General features: G+C 42.2%; 1 protein-coding gene across 1 annotated transcript in view; it reads left to right on the top strand.

Moving 5' to 3' along the window:
• The window catches only part of CALCRL (calcitonin receptor like receptor), a 303,255-nt gene that overhangs the window by 19,894 nt on the left and 268,420 nt on the right, over positions 1 to 14,941 (top strand). Inside the window, exon 2 of the mRNA XM_075179990.1 lies at positions 13,141 to 13,236. Within this exon, the coding sequence (XP_075036091.1) occupies positions 13,171 to 13,236 (66 nt within the window). The 5' untranslated portion in view covers positions 13,141 to 13,170. The remainder of the gene's footprint in view (positions 1 to 13,140; positions 13,237 to 14,941) is intronic.

Genomic DNA, 14,941 nt, shown 5'->3' with positions numbered 1-14,941 from the left:
TACCGACGCCTTTTCACAGGAACATCAGTACCGCTGGAGCCACTCTCTCCTCTCCCTCGGCCACCCCTGGTGCGAGCACGTCTCCTTGGAGGAGTACTCAGGACAGATCTACTAGGCGTGCTAGCGGTACTGGTTATGGCTGATGAGATAGGTGCTGGGAAACGGGCCATAATTTCTTGATGGATTTGGCCTGCCATCCGGTTAACGTTTGCATTTACTTCCCTAACTGTAGAATGTAATGTCTCCACAGCCCCAGTCATTTGGACCATTGTAACATTCGACTGCTCTATAGCAGTAGCAATTCTATTCAAGGCAGCAGGGATTTGGCTATTGCTGCGGTGTGGCCGCCTCAAGTGGGCCACAATATGAGACATGTGCCTGGTCTGTGTGTCCATAAACTGTGATTGCAGTTGTTGGAATTGTGCAATTGACTCTGCCATTTCTCTCCCTGGATCCAAAGTAGGAGGTGCAGTTTGCTGCTGTGCGGTTGGTTCTGCAGGCCTAGGTGATTGCTCGTGGAGGCCAGACACAGGGGCATCAACAGTTTGGAGGGTGATGATTGTTTCATCCTCTGGGTCAGGTGACATTGCCAAGGACTCCCGCTGAGGTGCCTGATATGAAGACGGACCTGTGTTTGAAAAATCACGGTAAGTATATAGGATATAATATGTTTGTATATTGCATTCTGAACACTGGATAGAAAAGATTAATCTTTTTCAACTACAGATTGTGTAACAATATTTGCATTCCTGATTACTTGTCCTATGCAACCTGCTTAAGGATGCACTTTTTATCTTTTGAATACACATTCTCATTTGGACTATGTATGGCTGAGGGGGATAGAAAAGCAAATTATTTTGAACAACAAATATGATGATACAGGCAGCCAAATGCTGCTAGACCTTGCTTTTGGGTAAGATAATACTATTTTAGTTCTCCCTCTGTGTATTACATGATGTTTTCAATGCAAACCATATAAAAATCAAGATATATAACATATACCCCAACATTTGCACATAAAAAAAACTAACTCCATTGTTTCTCCCCCAAACAGAGTACTCGCACCTGCTTCATCTTCAGGGGCAGAATCCCTCACAGAAGGTAGAGGTGTAGACCTTGGACTGGGAGTGAAGTCTCTTACAGGCGATTCTGGATGTATTAGAAAAAGCATACAATGTATTTGCAGCAACAATCATTTGAAAAAAAATACAGTATATTTGAAAAATGTGTTTTAAAAAAATATTTTTTTAAAAAAAAACATGTGTACTTTGCAATACTGTTAGAGTAAAAATGCAAATAACTCACCAAGTGCTTGGCCAAACGAGGGTGCATCGGTATCCTGCACATTCACCCCCTCTACAATCTCCAGGGGCAGTATCTGCCGCAGCTCCTCTTCATAGCTGGTGTATTCGACACGAAGTGGGGGTCCACCACCTGTTCTTCTTGCTGCCCTCCTTTCCTCTGCCATTTTTTCTTTAAGCCTCCTTTTAATGTCAGAGAATCTTTTGCGGCAGTGAGACACTGACCGCTTTAGTGGCCCCACCACGTTCACGGCCTCACAGATTCGCCCCCACAATTGGTGACGCCGCCTTAGCGGAGTCCGGGCTGCCAGGTTCCCTAATATGACCTCATAGCAGGGAACTATATTGTGCACCAGCACACAATTTTCATCATAGGAGAAATGGACATTCCTCCCTGAATTGGTCTTCCTGCCCTGTCCTGACTCCTCAAAGCCTTCCTCTGCCCTCTCCAGCTCCATCTCCCTCTCCTCAGCCTCTGCTCCCCTCCTAGCTCTGGACATATTCACACAGAATACAGAAAAACAATAAACACTGAAGGACTGACAAACACAAAGAACAAACTAGACTAACTACAGAAACACTCACAACACACTCATACACAAGTAACAGAGACAAAGGACTAGACAAATACAATAAATACAAGACAGAAAATAAATGAGATAATAAATGCACAAAACTGAAAAAGACCACAGGACTACTCACACTTCAATCAGAAATCGCTCCACCAGACCACTATACACCAACTCTCACCAAGCACAATCCTCCAAACTCCTCTCTCTATACTCTTCAAAACCCTATCAAAGAAAAAGTGTCAGGCCAGTGATTTATATAGGGCTTGTGATGTCAAATCTCCAGACTTTCAAAGTAGCCAATAGTAACAGGCCATGAGACAGGTGTATTTTTCCAAAAACCCGCTATCACACGAAAGCGCTGTCATTTAAAGCAAAAGCGCCATGTTCAATTCAAAGCCGCCGGAGGCTTTGAGCATTACATCCCGCCGTCACATCGCCGGCAGCTTCAACTTGAAGATGAAACGCGCCCATTCGTAAATCCGGCTGTTTGCAATGCAAACCCGCCGGAAAAACGCGGCAATGCATGGCGGCTTAAAGACGCCGAGCATCCCGCCTGATAGTAAATCTAGCCCTAAGTATCAAACCTATTGGTGAATAGAATAGTGATCAAATGTGAAATAATGAAAAAATTAATAAATTTGTGTTACTCATAATGAAGTGTCATCAGATCTAGCAGTACAAAACCCAAGAAAAAAATGTGGTCAAGTATTGTCCAAGGTTTATGAGATCTAAAAAACCATTCAGGTAAAGTCGTGATATCACCCAAAATTAATAGAATCCTTTGCGTGAAGTGAACTCAATTAATAAACTGCATATGTAATTCAACTATCCAGTAGTCAGGACTTGCAGTAGCCGCATTAAAGATGTAATGCATTTTATAGAGGGGCCGAACTCCCCATTAGAAAAATCTTTTGTTTCATGTTTTAGAAGTTCTTGCTGCAAATCCCCTCTTCTTAGACCCAAATTAACCTGTTCCATGGCGAATGCTGTTAAAACTGCTGGACCACTGTTATGATGATTCAAAAAATGTTGCCGTAGTCAGTTGTCTAATATTGCCATTATCCCTGATGGCTTTCCGGATATCGCCAACATGTTCCTAAACCCTCTTTTTAAATGGTCTGCTAGTTATTCCAAAATAAAACAGTTTGCATGGGCATGATAGGCAGTATGCAACATTGGGGGAATTGCAATTCAGAGATTGGAGAATCTTCCAAATCATGGAAAACTTATCTGCATATTATTTAGTCTGAACCATGTATTGACAAGCCTTGCATATTACACACTTGAAAAAGCCCTCTGGTCTGGATGAAATTCTTTATTCTGGTCTAAGTAAACTATGAACCAGTTTTTTTTTATTTATTTTTTGCACGCCTCCAAGAAATGGAGACCCTGTCTTCCAATGTCTCTTTCAAGTCTTCATCAAGTAACAAAATGTCCCTATGCTTTTGGAAAATTTGCATTATCTCTTTCCACTCAGGGCAAAATGTCCCTATCATTCTTTTCTTTGGGTCAATCGTCTTATTCTTGGTGGGCGGGTAGATAAGAGACTCTCTATCCTTACAGTTGACGGCTCTCTCGGATAGTTTGATGACCCTTTTACTGTAACCTCTGTTTAATAATCTGTAATTTGAGCTCACTGGATCTTTGAACATACATCTGTTCCTCAGAGCAGTTCCTCTTCGTTCTTAATAACTCCCCTAATCACCGGGGAGTAGTGCGAGTTTGTGAAATGTAGCAAACTATTAGTAGCCATCTTCTTACGGTACATATCTGTGTTAAGTCTCCCCTCTGATGTTTTTGAGATGGTGTGGTCCAGAAAGATAATCACAGTGTCATGTATTTCCGATGTTAGTCTGAGATTTAATTCATTACCATTTAGAATATCGGTAAATTCGTGAAAATTGTGTCTTCCCCATCCCACAAAATGACGTCATCTATATAATGTAGCGATAAAATTATATGGCTAGATTTCCACAATTCTCAGAGTTAGTTGAACAGTGTGGCTTTGCTCCGAGACAGTTCCATCAGTATCTTCAGATTAGGCACTACCACCAAACAGTCAAGGCTCAACTCTCTTCCAGGCCATCCACCACATTTGAGAATCTATGTCTTTCAGGCCCAGCCTCCAAAGGTCTCATCTCTATTCTATATAATACTTTACTTCCTGTCACTCCGCCTGTTAAGGATCGCTTTCAGGCGCAGTGGGAGGCTGACCTGGGGACTGTACTGGATGAGGAAGAATGGTCGGATGTATTTGATGGTACGGCTCACTGTTCTATAAATGTCCGCATTAAAGAAAATGCTAACAAACTGTTGCACAGATGGTATTATGTCCCCTCGAGATTACAAAAAATATACCCACAGACCAGCGCTGATTGTGGGAGAAACTGTGGTCAGACGGGAACATTCATGCATATATGGTGGGACTGTCCGGGGATCCGCTCATACGGGGCAGCAGTTCTTGCTCTAGCCTCAACAATCCTAAATGCCCACATACCACCTGACCCTAAGCACATCTTACTGCCACTACCCATTCCAGACCTTACTAGATCTGCTCACAAACTCTTTAGGCACATCATCAGTGCTGCCACTTGTCAAATAGCGGCCTCTTGGAAAAGCTCCACACCACCAACACTCCAGATGGTCTGCAGTCGGATCTGGCACACTTACCAAATAGAGCACATTAATAGTGTGCTGAGGGGCTCCTCCGTCTCCTTCTACAAAACTTGGACCCCATGGGCCATGTATCACAATCAATCTCCACTTCAGTTCTAGTGGAAAGATATTCCTAAGCAAACATACTTGTTCTCTTACTGGATGCGTGAATCACTTACACCCCCCCCCCCCCCCGTCCCTCCCTTTGGTCCCTGTATACCCCCCCCCCTTTTTTATACCCTTCAAACTTGAAAAGGTAAAATAACATCTTTGCAATATTAGATAAGTATACATTTATCTCCCAAGTGCGAGAGAACCTGTTGTATGTAAACATGTGTTATTTATTTCTGTTTAACCTCTCGAGATTCTGTAATGCATTTTCTATGGGAAAAGATGTTTCTAATAAAAAGTTAAAAAAAAAATAAAAAAATTATATGGCTAGTATATTTTTCGTTACATTAGTTGAAGACCATCTACTTTTCCCACCAGCCTAAGAATAAATTTGTGTACGTAGGGGCACAGGCTGTCCCCATCTCAGTGCCCCGTACTTGAAGAAAGAATTTCTCTTCAAAGACAAAGTCATTTTTAGTCAGCACAATTTGCAATAACATTACAAGGAAAGCAAAATTAGGGTTGCGCTGCTGGTCATCTAAATAGGTAAAAATATGTAAAAAAATATATAATGAAATATAAAATATAAAAATCTTATTAAACGGAGGTTCTCCTGACATGTGAAGAAAGGCACTCAAAAAATTATACCAATTAACATTTATTGAGCTATCCACATAGGAATTGTATATAGAACATAGCATATCTATATATGACACAATAAATTCAAAAATTCTGACACATAAAACATAAAATTTAAACCTTCAGTACTGAGGTGACTATATAGGGAGACAGCCGAGGCTGTATATCAAAGCACTGAATGTAATCAGATACGCAATCAGAAAAAAATGGCCATTGATCGTTGAATCCAGTTCGTATATAAAAGGACTGAAATCCTCAAAGATGGAACAAAATTAGTCTCTTAATAAGTAGACCGCCTCCGTCAGTTTGACAAAACACAGTTGCAAAATGTTAATCACACGATAACCTAATTTTCAAATATCCGTCAGAGTCATGGAAATACTCTCACCGCTTGTTGGTGCTTATTTCACCCTCCGGAGGAAATTAATCCAGCACAAGACGGACTCTGCTGTAAACCTTGGGTCCTGTTCGCACGATGTGTGTCTCCAATCACTGGCACGATATGCGCAACTATGTAGCGAACTTGTGGCAGCAGTAATTCTTACTTCCCACATAGGTCAGAGATCGTGACTAGAGAGTTCATGACCAACAATTTATAAAGTAAGAGACTAATCTCCAGCAGAAATAGATGATTCTAGCTGAATAGAAGACGGTCTCAAATCCGGACACAAAGCACAAACCCCGCTGGCGCGTTTCGTGCCTATGATGGGCACTTTTTCAAAGCTACTGTGGGGTCTGTGAGACTCCTTTAAATAGGGAGCCAATCAACAGGTGTGGTAATTAGTTTCACACCCTTTCCATACTTTTTAGTATTCCAACGTATTGATAAATTAGTAAACTTCCCTTGGGAATCGGACATAGTCATGCAGAGAAAAAAATATATAAAACATATAATGTATTACACATACATGCAAGCAAATGATTACAAATTATCTTGGTCAGATCCAGTGGCTTAGCCATATAAATAAAATTCTAAAATATACAGAATATAAAATGTAAAATAAATAAATATAGAAACAATATAAAATAAAACCAAAAAATAAATATAGATAACAGTTATGATCGAAACACATAGACACCAAACTATACCACCAGACAAAAGTCTGGTGATATAAAAACATATCCCAAAAACGTGTATAAATATATAAATGTAAATAATATGAGTATGCCTACACACGCGTGCTAAGGCAACCCCCCCAAAAAACACATACACATAAAAGCATGTCCACAAATGTGAACACACATCAGTGTGTCTAATGCTCACTGTGTAAATGCCTCATTAGACAGATCTCACACTAATATATATCTCACTACCATAACTACTATGTCAATAAATTCTACACAACAGTGTAGTATCCAAAAAATCAGAGACACCAGCCTTACATCAGTTCAGGCAATGATGGTCCAGAGCTTCATTCAAGCCAGTTGGGCTTATAGTGGCCAGCTTGAAGATCCAAGCGGATTCACACAAACAAAGTTTTGCAAAGCGATCCCCTCTTCTTTCTGTTTTGACCACTTGCTCTACCTCTACTAATGTTAGGCTACTCGAATCACCCTCATGATAATCAGCAAAATGTCTAGAGACAACATGGGTTCGTACTTTATTTAAGATATTCCTCGTATGCTCTCTAAATCGTACTTTTAAAGCCCTTGTAGTCCTCCTGACATATTGAAGCTTGCACACTCACACTCCAGTACATATACTACATATGCACTTTCACAATTAATGAACCCTTTGATAGGGAAAGTAACACCAGTGTGGTTAGATTTAATGATTTTAGATTTATTTTATAATGTGTTTACAAGTCAAACAGACTTTTTTGCCACATTTAAAACAACCATCTGGTGGTTTAGGTAACCAGCTTTCATTAGAATTTCCTTTAATTGTTTTCAAAGAACTGGGTGCCAGTATTCTTTTGAGATCCAAGTTTTTCCTAAATATAACAGTTGGCTTATCTTCAATACAATCACATAAAATATTATCCAATTTCAATAAATCAAAATTCATTTTAATTATCTTAGTAATCTGTTTCGATTTAGAATTATATTAGGATATAAAAGCCGGTGTCTTGTTATTTCCATATTTATCATTGTTTTTTGCCTTTGTATTATTAATATGTGAATGTAAAGATCCTCTATCCAGAGAGAGCGCATACTTTACATTACAAGGAAGTCATTTGATCTTTCCATATTAAGAAAATATGGAACAGCCTGAATGCCCTGCTGGTGTAAAATATTAGTATATAATGATTCAACGTTAAATGAAGCTAACTTTGTAGAAGGGTTAACTGTGATATCATTCAGTTTTGATAATACATTCAAAGTATCTCTGGTATAGGATTCCAGACTCATTACATGTTTCCTAAGATGTAGGTCCACATATTTGCTGGCATTTTCAGTAAGGCTGCCTACCCCTGATATAATTGGTCTACCTGGTGGGTTAGACTTGTTTTTGTGAATCTTTGGAAGAATATAAAATGTTGGTATCCATTAGGAATTCATAATCTCCTTATTAAATTGGTCCCCTATCGAAGGCTTGTTTAATGAGTCTGTCATAGACCAACAGATAGTTGGAAGTGGGATTGAATATCAATCGTTGATAAAATTCCTTGTTGTTTAGATGACGATAGATCTCTTTAAGATATTGTACTCGGGGCCAGAGAACTATATTCCACCCTTTTATCGGAGGGTTTTATGATATCATTCCAACTTTGTATTTCTTTCAATGTTGACCATTCTTCTCTACTTAAATTACCAGAATGTCTATTTTCGGATTTCAATTGGGGAAGAAGTGTGTCAAGGTCCTTGGATACAAGATCCCTAAAAACTCTAACCTGAGGACAGGTCGAAACATCTGGAAGGAAAGTAGATTTTTTCTTGAATCTTGGTGCCACTGACTCAGGGGAAGAAAGTTGATTGGACATAACCACTTCCTCCAAAATAAAGAGTGCTTCAATTTCTTCCCTAAGTTATCCAAATTGCTCCACCATATCATGGGGTTCATTAGTACTGACGTTTGAATGATTATGGAAGTATTTTTTCAGTAAACGTTTCCTCAAAAATACGGCAACATCTCGCAACTTTTGGCCATCTCCACAGTCCAGATACACCTTTGCTACAGGCACTTCCTTCTCCAGTCCATCGGCCACTGTAACTTTGGCAGTGCGACCCTGCAGTACTGCAGCAGGATCAATAAGATGGGGGCTCACTACAGTGATTGAGGCCCCTGAGTGCCTCAGTCCTTCTCCCTGCAGGGGTCCCATTTGGACAGGCTGCAGGTTCCTCCATAAGTTTTTGGGGGGCCTTTAGGACACACACAGGTGACTCTTCCCTCCAAGTTACTTTCAGACACACTCTGTTGGGCTGGTAGGGGTGGAAACAGTCTCTAAAGGCTCACCTCTGCCAGTTAAGCAAGTCAGCCTGGCCCCAAGACTTGGATTAGGGGCACGAGTTTGGGGTGTTGGGGCTGTGGGACAGTCCATCCTTAAATGACCGATTTTCCCGGCAGTTGTAGCACTTCTTCTGCAGCCTGGGCTCTGGTGGTCTCTGATAACTCCCAGGGACAGAGCGGTGGCTGGCAAATAGTACTCAAAGGGTTAGGTACTTTGGGGGGTGAGTAGAAGATTGTACAGTCCTTTGGGGTTGGCTGTTAACCTGGCGCTTCTGCCGGTGTGGCCTCACTGCCACATACTGATCCGCCACCTGGGCCTCTTTTTCCAGGGTTGCTGGAGTATGGTCCAATACCCACTGATTCACCTCTGGTGCGCATCGGCGGTGAAACTGCTTTTTGCAAATTAAGTCCACTAATTCTTCCTAAGACTTGGCATCAGATCCATTAATTCATCTTATTGCCAACTGCCGCAACTGGTTGGCAAATTCCTCATGGGTGATATGGGTGCTTTTAGCCAAATCTCGAAACTTCTGCCGGTAGGTCTCCGGGGTAATAACATAGCGCTTAAGGAGGGCCCGTTTTACCAAGTCGTAGTCTGCACAGTCCTCTGGGGCCACTCCGCGATAAGCTTCCACTGCGCGACTTAGTAGCATGAGAACCAGATACTTTACCCACTCCTGTTTGGGCAAGTCATGGAGGCTACAAGACATTTCAAACACCTGCATATGTCCATCATTATCTCCAACAGTGTCATCAATTTTGGTAAAGTGAGGAGATCCCAATCTAGGCACAGCAGATGACTGTTCACAGGCCGCTGCAGGAGGCGGTGCCCACCGATTGCCCCACAACTGTATGATAAGCAACCGCTCAGCCTCAGCTGTTTTGTCTCACAGGGACCCCAACTGTTGCATTAGCACAGAAAAGTTACCCTCATCACGCTGTTGAACTTGCATCACCGATTCACTCTGTGGGAGGGAACTGTTGCTGGAAACAGGTGCTGTGTTTTTGGATGTTACTGCAGGTACCTCTAGGTTTGAAGTTAACGTCTCCTCCGGGTCACTGACAGCTTCCTCATCTGCTGACCTGTGCTGTGCATCCCAGGCTATCAGCGCCTTTTTCATTTCGCTCCTTGTTGCTGTGTAAGGAATTTCTAGCTTCTTTGTTTGGCACAGTATCTCGAGGTCCGCCTTGGACATTTTACTGTACTTCGACATCCTGTGTGTTCTGCTGCAGTTATTCCTCTCCTGAATAACTTGACTCTCCTGACTGGTGCATGAAAAGCCACCTGCGGTTATCCCACCTCTTGCCATGAGAAATCTGTGACAGGATGGACGACCTATGCCACCCTGTATTTTGCTGCTGGGAATCTGCTGGGCGTACTTTGCCACCGTTTCCTTTCGTTAACCCAAGTGCGGCCTCCTGCCGCAGTAGGAGGGGCTTACAATGCTGCCACCACTGGACTCCTTACTGGTACCCAGAATGGGTTACTTATGGGTAACTGATGCTGCAGGTGTTCCCCGTTACTGGTGTACCTGGGCTGGTATCCCTGACCTCTCCCTATGGATCAGGGTTGCTGTGGATGAATCCCCCCTGGCCTATCACACTGGCAAGAGCTGCTGGGTAGCAGGCAGAGCGGTGGTACTGGGTGCTGGGTCCAAACCTCAGAACAGCCGGGAACGGATTAATCTGTTTTTTCACAGGAATCGGCATAGAGAAGTTTCCAAGCAGGTCTTTGAAGCAAGTGATGTTTATTTGCTCTTCACTGGTTAAAGGTACCAGTGATCAGGTCAGATGAGACAAGAAGAACAACTTTTAATACAAAACTGTGCCTTTTTTATACACATTTGGAGACTTGTCTTAGCAGGAGGTAAACCATTTTTCTGTCCCTTTAACCAATCTGGGTTGATTCATGCAGCCTGCATGTGAATCAACCCAGAGAGGTTTAGCACCTTTAACATTGCTGCTAGTGGCAGGGGGGGTATACTTCCCCCACCTGTCCACGAGCTGCCAGGGAGAAGGGGGGCTAAGCCCACTCTGCTCCCTTGGTGCCTCTCTGTCTGGGGTGAGAGATTTTTCTTTTAAATCTCCCGCCCAAAGTTACTTCCAGGGACCCTGCTCTGGGGCCTAGCTCTGCTCCCTGCTCGAAAATAGTATCTGGGAGAGCAGCCAGATCCAGGGGCAGCAGTCCCTGCCCTGTCGCTAGTTGAAGCTCCTTGAGCTCCAACTAGAGACTGAACTTCCTGGGGCCCCCAGGAGGCACTGCATCTCCTGGAGGTGTTTGGTTACAGGAGGCTAGTGTGGAAGTCCCTCCGGCAGCCACTGAATCTGGCTGCCGGGGGGTGAATGGGATCCAGGGCTGCCTCTGCAGCCCCAGCAGGGTGAGTACTCTTTTCTTATTTTACACATTTACATTTTACACTTAAAATACACATTTATACATTTAATACACCTAGTTACACCACCGGCGCCGGGAGTTAATCCCTCTGGTGCTGCACGCCGGATAACTATCGGCGCTGCAGGACAGACACAAAAACATTTACATTTATTTTTATTTTAAATACACTTTTACACTGCTACCCACCCAGCGCTGCAGCGCACATCTTAAAATACATTTTTAGTTAGATTTCAGACATTTTTTTTAACAACTTTTCATGCGGCGCCTAGCGCCGGTGAGTTAGTTAATCCCTCCGGCATCGGGTATTAACTCTCCTGGTGCCGGAGTCAATTTCAGGATGGCTGCAGCACGAGTGTAGTGGCCGGCGCTCAGGGGACCCGGCCTCAGTCCTCATATATAAATACACTTCACCCTATTCAACTATATTACTAACTACACCAATAACAAAGGTGAGTGTAATAGTTCATTTTATTGTATGGCAGTATAGTGCAAAAGTGGAAGCTGCTCAAATCAATTTATAGGCCATAACAGGTGCTTGAAAGGGTGGGGTTATCCTGCAAGGAACATACACACAACATTATTTCCCCCAGCACACTGCTATAGCCAGCAACAGATCTGCCATTTCTACTGTAGATAAAAATGCAAAAGTCTTTGTTGCACACATTTGCAAATGTATGTTTAAGCCATCCGCCACGCCAAGGCGCTTTTGCTAATAGGATAGTCCTACTCTAAACAATGAGAGTCCCATATATTCGGACCATACATATGTGTTTGTAAATTGAGAGCCAACTTACCAAAGAGGTACCCCAGAAGCCTCCAAACAGCAATTCAGTGGCAGTACCCCCTCTCATTTATTTTTATTTTAATTACACTTTTACACTGCGCCAGGGTTTAAGCCTTTCCCTGCTGCAGTGCTGGGTGCTACCCACCCAGCGCTGCAGCGCACATCTTAAAATACATTTTTAGTTAGATTTCAGACATTTTTTTTACACACTTTTCATGCGGCGCCTAGCGCCGGTGAGTTAGTTAATCCCTCCGGCATCGGGTATTAACTCTCCTGGTGCCGGAGTCAATTTCAGGATGGCCGCCGCACGAGTGTAGTGGCCGGCGCTCAGGGGACCCGGCCTCAGTCCTCATATATAAATACACTTCACCCTATTCAACTATATTACTAACTACACCAATAACAAAGGTGAGTGCAATAGTTCATTTTATTGTATGCCAGTATAGTGCCAACAAAATAATGTTCCATCCCTGTAGAGTGGACACATTATTCTATACCACCTCCACAGCCCATTCCTTGTCCCTCCCATGCACAGCAATAATTTTAGTTGGTATGGTCCTACAGTGGTGAGTAGCTGGGTGGTCTGCTCTCCCTTTACTGTGTCCTTCTGTCTTTATTTTTTATTTAAGACCCCTAACCCACTGGCATAAAAAATCATGCTTTTTTTTTCTTTTTTTTTTTTCTTTTTTCTTCTCTGTTTCAATGAAATACCTCCTTGTGGTTGCATTTGGGAATATTTGCCTACCATTTTTTTGTATGCTGCCTGGTTTATTTACTGCAAGTGAATAATTTGGGATCAAAGGAGTGTGGTCCATTGACCCTCTCTTCTAACTACAAATGTAGGCACTGTTTACCACCATATGTCAAACACAATTATGTTTGACTTGTAGTGTCGCTGCAGTATTTTTAACACAATTGGGTAATCCGTATATATTTGCATACATTTTTTACGTCAAGGCTTTAATTTTTATGTTTGTATTATTAATAATAATTATGATAATCCTTTTTTTGATTATTATTTATCTAGCCAAAATGACGTTGGGTACCAACAATAAAACCCCATTACCTTTCTGATGTTACTTGCTTCTCATAAAAGTTATATCATTCTTTGTAAAATCTTTTCATGATCTCTCAAGAATATATGTTATTTATTTAGTAACAAAAACTAGTTTGGACCGATATTTTGTTGTATTTGGAATTATATATTTGTAGTTTAAGTTTATGAAATCAATCGCTTCTATTAAGAGTAAACAATTATGTTACTACAATGTTATCTTTCTTTTGGTTTGCAGATAACTTTAAGAAGAGACCTCTTCAATGACATGTCAATCTCAATAATGGAACCATATCTTCTTATATTTCATATGTTACTCGTCTGTGGTGTAAGAGTAAGTAATGTATAATAGTTTATAATGATAAAATATAAGAATTATCAAAACTTTCCAATTTTGTATTCTGAAAGCACCTGATCTCTTCTAATACAGTGATGTGCAACATACAGGCAGCCCTAAGGCCTCTTGCCATCTTCTGAACCTTTACCTGTAGCCCTCACCTCCTGCCTGCTTTATTATGACATTTATTTGTTACAGTTATTTAAAATGACTGTTGATATGTTATTACAGATAGCAGTTTCTTTGGGGGATATTCAGTTAGCTTTCCCGTCCGCAATTAGAAGCTAATTCAATATGCCCCTTTTAAGTGTATTGTTTTAACTTCTTGAGTTTTAGAGTAATGTGTGTCCATTTTGAAGGTAAGCGGGCCAGTCATGCGGCCCCTGAAGTGTATCATCTTGCCCATCACCAATTGAATCTATCTCACTGTGCTGTATCTTAATGATGCATGATGTTAAATCAAACCTCCCAACCGTCACGTTTCCAGTGGGACAGTCTCGCCCGATTTACAGTTTGTCCCAATATTGAAGAGGGTTTTTTCTTCAGTGTAGCTGTTGCTAAGCAATGTCCCTGTGAGATCACCAGGTCATGTGGCTGCAGCAGTCACATGGTATACAGTGCAGATGGACTGCTGGAACTCTTACTGCTGGGTAACTGGAACGGTGTCAAAGTAAGCCCTGCCGGTTCCCAGCAACATCAGACAGGGTGGCATAGGCGGTCCATCCTTTCACACAGTGTAAAAGAAACCTGCCTGTGCCTGCTGGTCAGGGGTCACCTCTGCATATTGGGGCCAAGTGTGGTACGTGGCCAGTCTCTCACTCACCCCATCCATTTCGGGGTAAACATTCTGACAGTTTTCCTCCCCCCCCCGTCACAGTTTACCGGGGAGAAAAGGATTTTGCCAGTCGACAGAGTCTCTGCCTTCCACACTTATTTCTCACGTATAGTCGTTTGAGTGCCAGGTGTTCCTATGACAAGGCTTCTTGCTAATAGTGATGGTTGCAAGGGGCACTATTATTGGATATAGCCGCAAATTAGCTAATCCCTTACGCACTGTTTCTTAATACATAATAAAGTATACCTAAGTATACCATAATAAAGTATACAGAAGAGAGCTGGGATTGCATGACGTCAGTCTGCACAGACAGCACAACGTTCCATGACAGCGTCTGCCCCTCCCCTTTCCTCCATCTCACCTGGCCATCCAATTGCAGTACTACGTGGTTGTGTTATATCCATGAATGTGGGAGTGACAGCCAACCAGTGGTGACCGGAAATTGTACCTGAGACTCTGATGCTACCTCTCTATGAATATTCCCGACCGGCTATCAGATGGTCGTCAAGGTATGTGTGCCTGTCCCTCCCCTCACCTATCGTTCCAATTCTGCAGTGTGCATACACACCGCAGAATTGGAACAACATTGTTTATAGTTGAATGAGATCACAGTAGTATGTACCATACAATGAGGAATGGTTATCGTTCCAAAGCCCATAATATCGTTGAATGAGATTGTTAAACTGAACTGAAGATCTTGTTCAACTATGGAACAATGTTGTTCCAATTCTGCAGTGTGTATAATGATGTTGCACATGCTGTTACATACATCACAGTTTATCAAAGAACACTTCTGGTTTTAGACTTGCAACTGATCTCAGGGCTGTCAGTTTTTTTTGTAAATTGCTGCTGTGATAGCCCGTGAAG

The sequence above is a fragment of the Mixophyes fleayi genome, chromosome 7, assembly GCF_038048845.1.
Source record: "Mixophyes fleayi isolate aMixFle1 chromosome 7, aMixFle1.hap1, whole genome shotgun sequence".
In the NCBI taxonomy this organism is placed as follows: Eukaryota; Metazoa; Chordata; class Amphibia; order Anura; family Limnodynastidae; genus Mixophyes; species Mixophyes fleayi.
The sequence above is the reverse complement of the archived record's forward strand: the minus strand, read 5'-3'. Positions and strand labels throughout refer to the sequence as shown.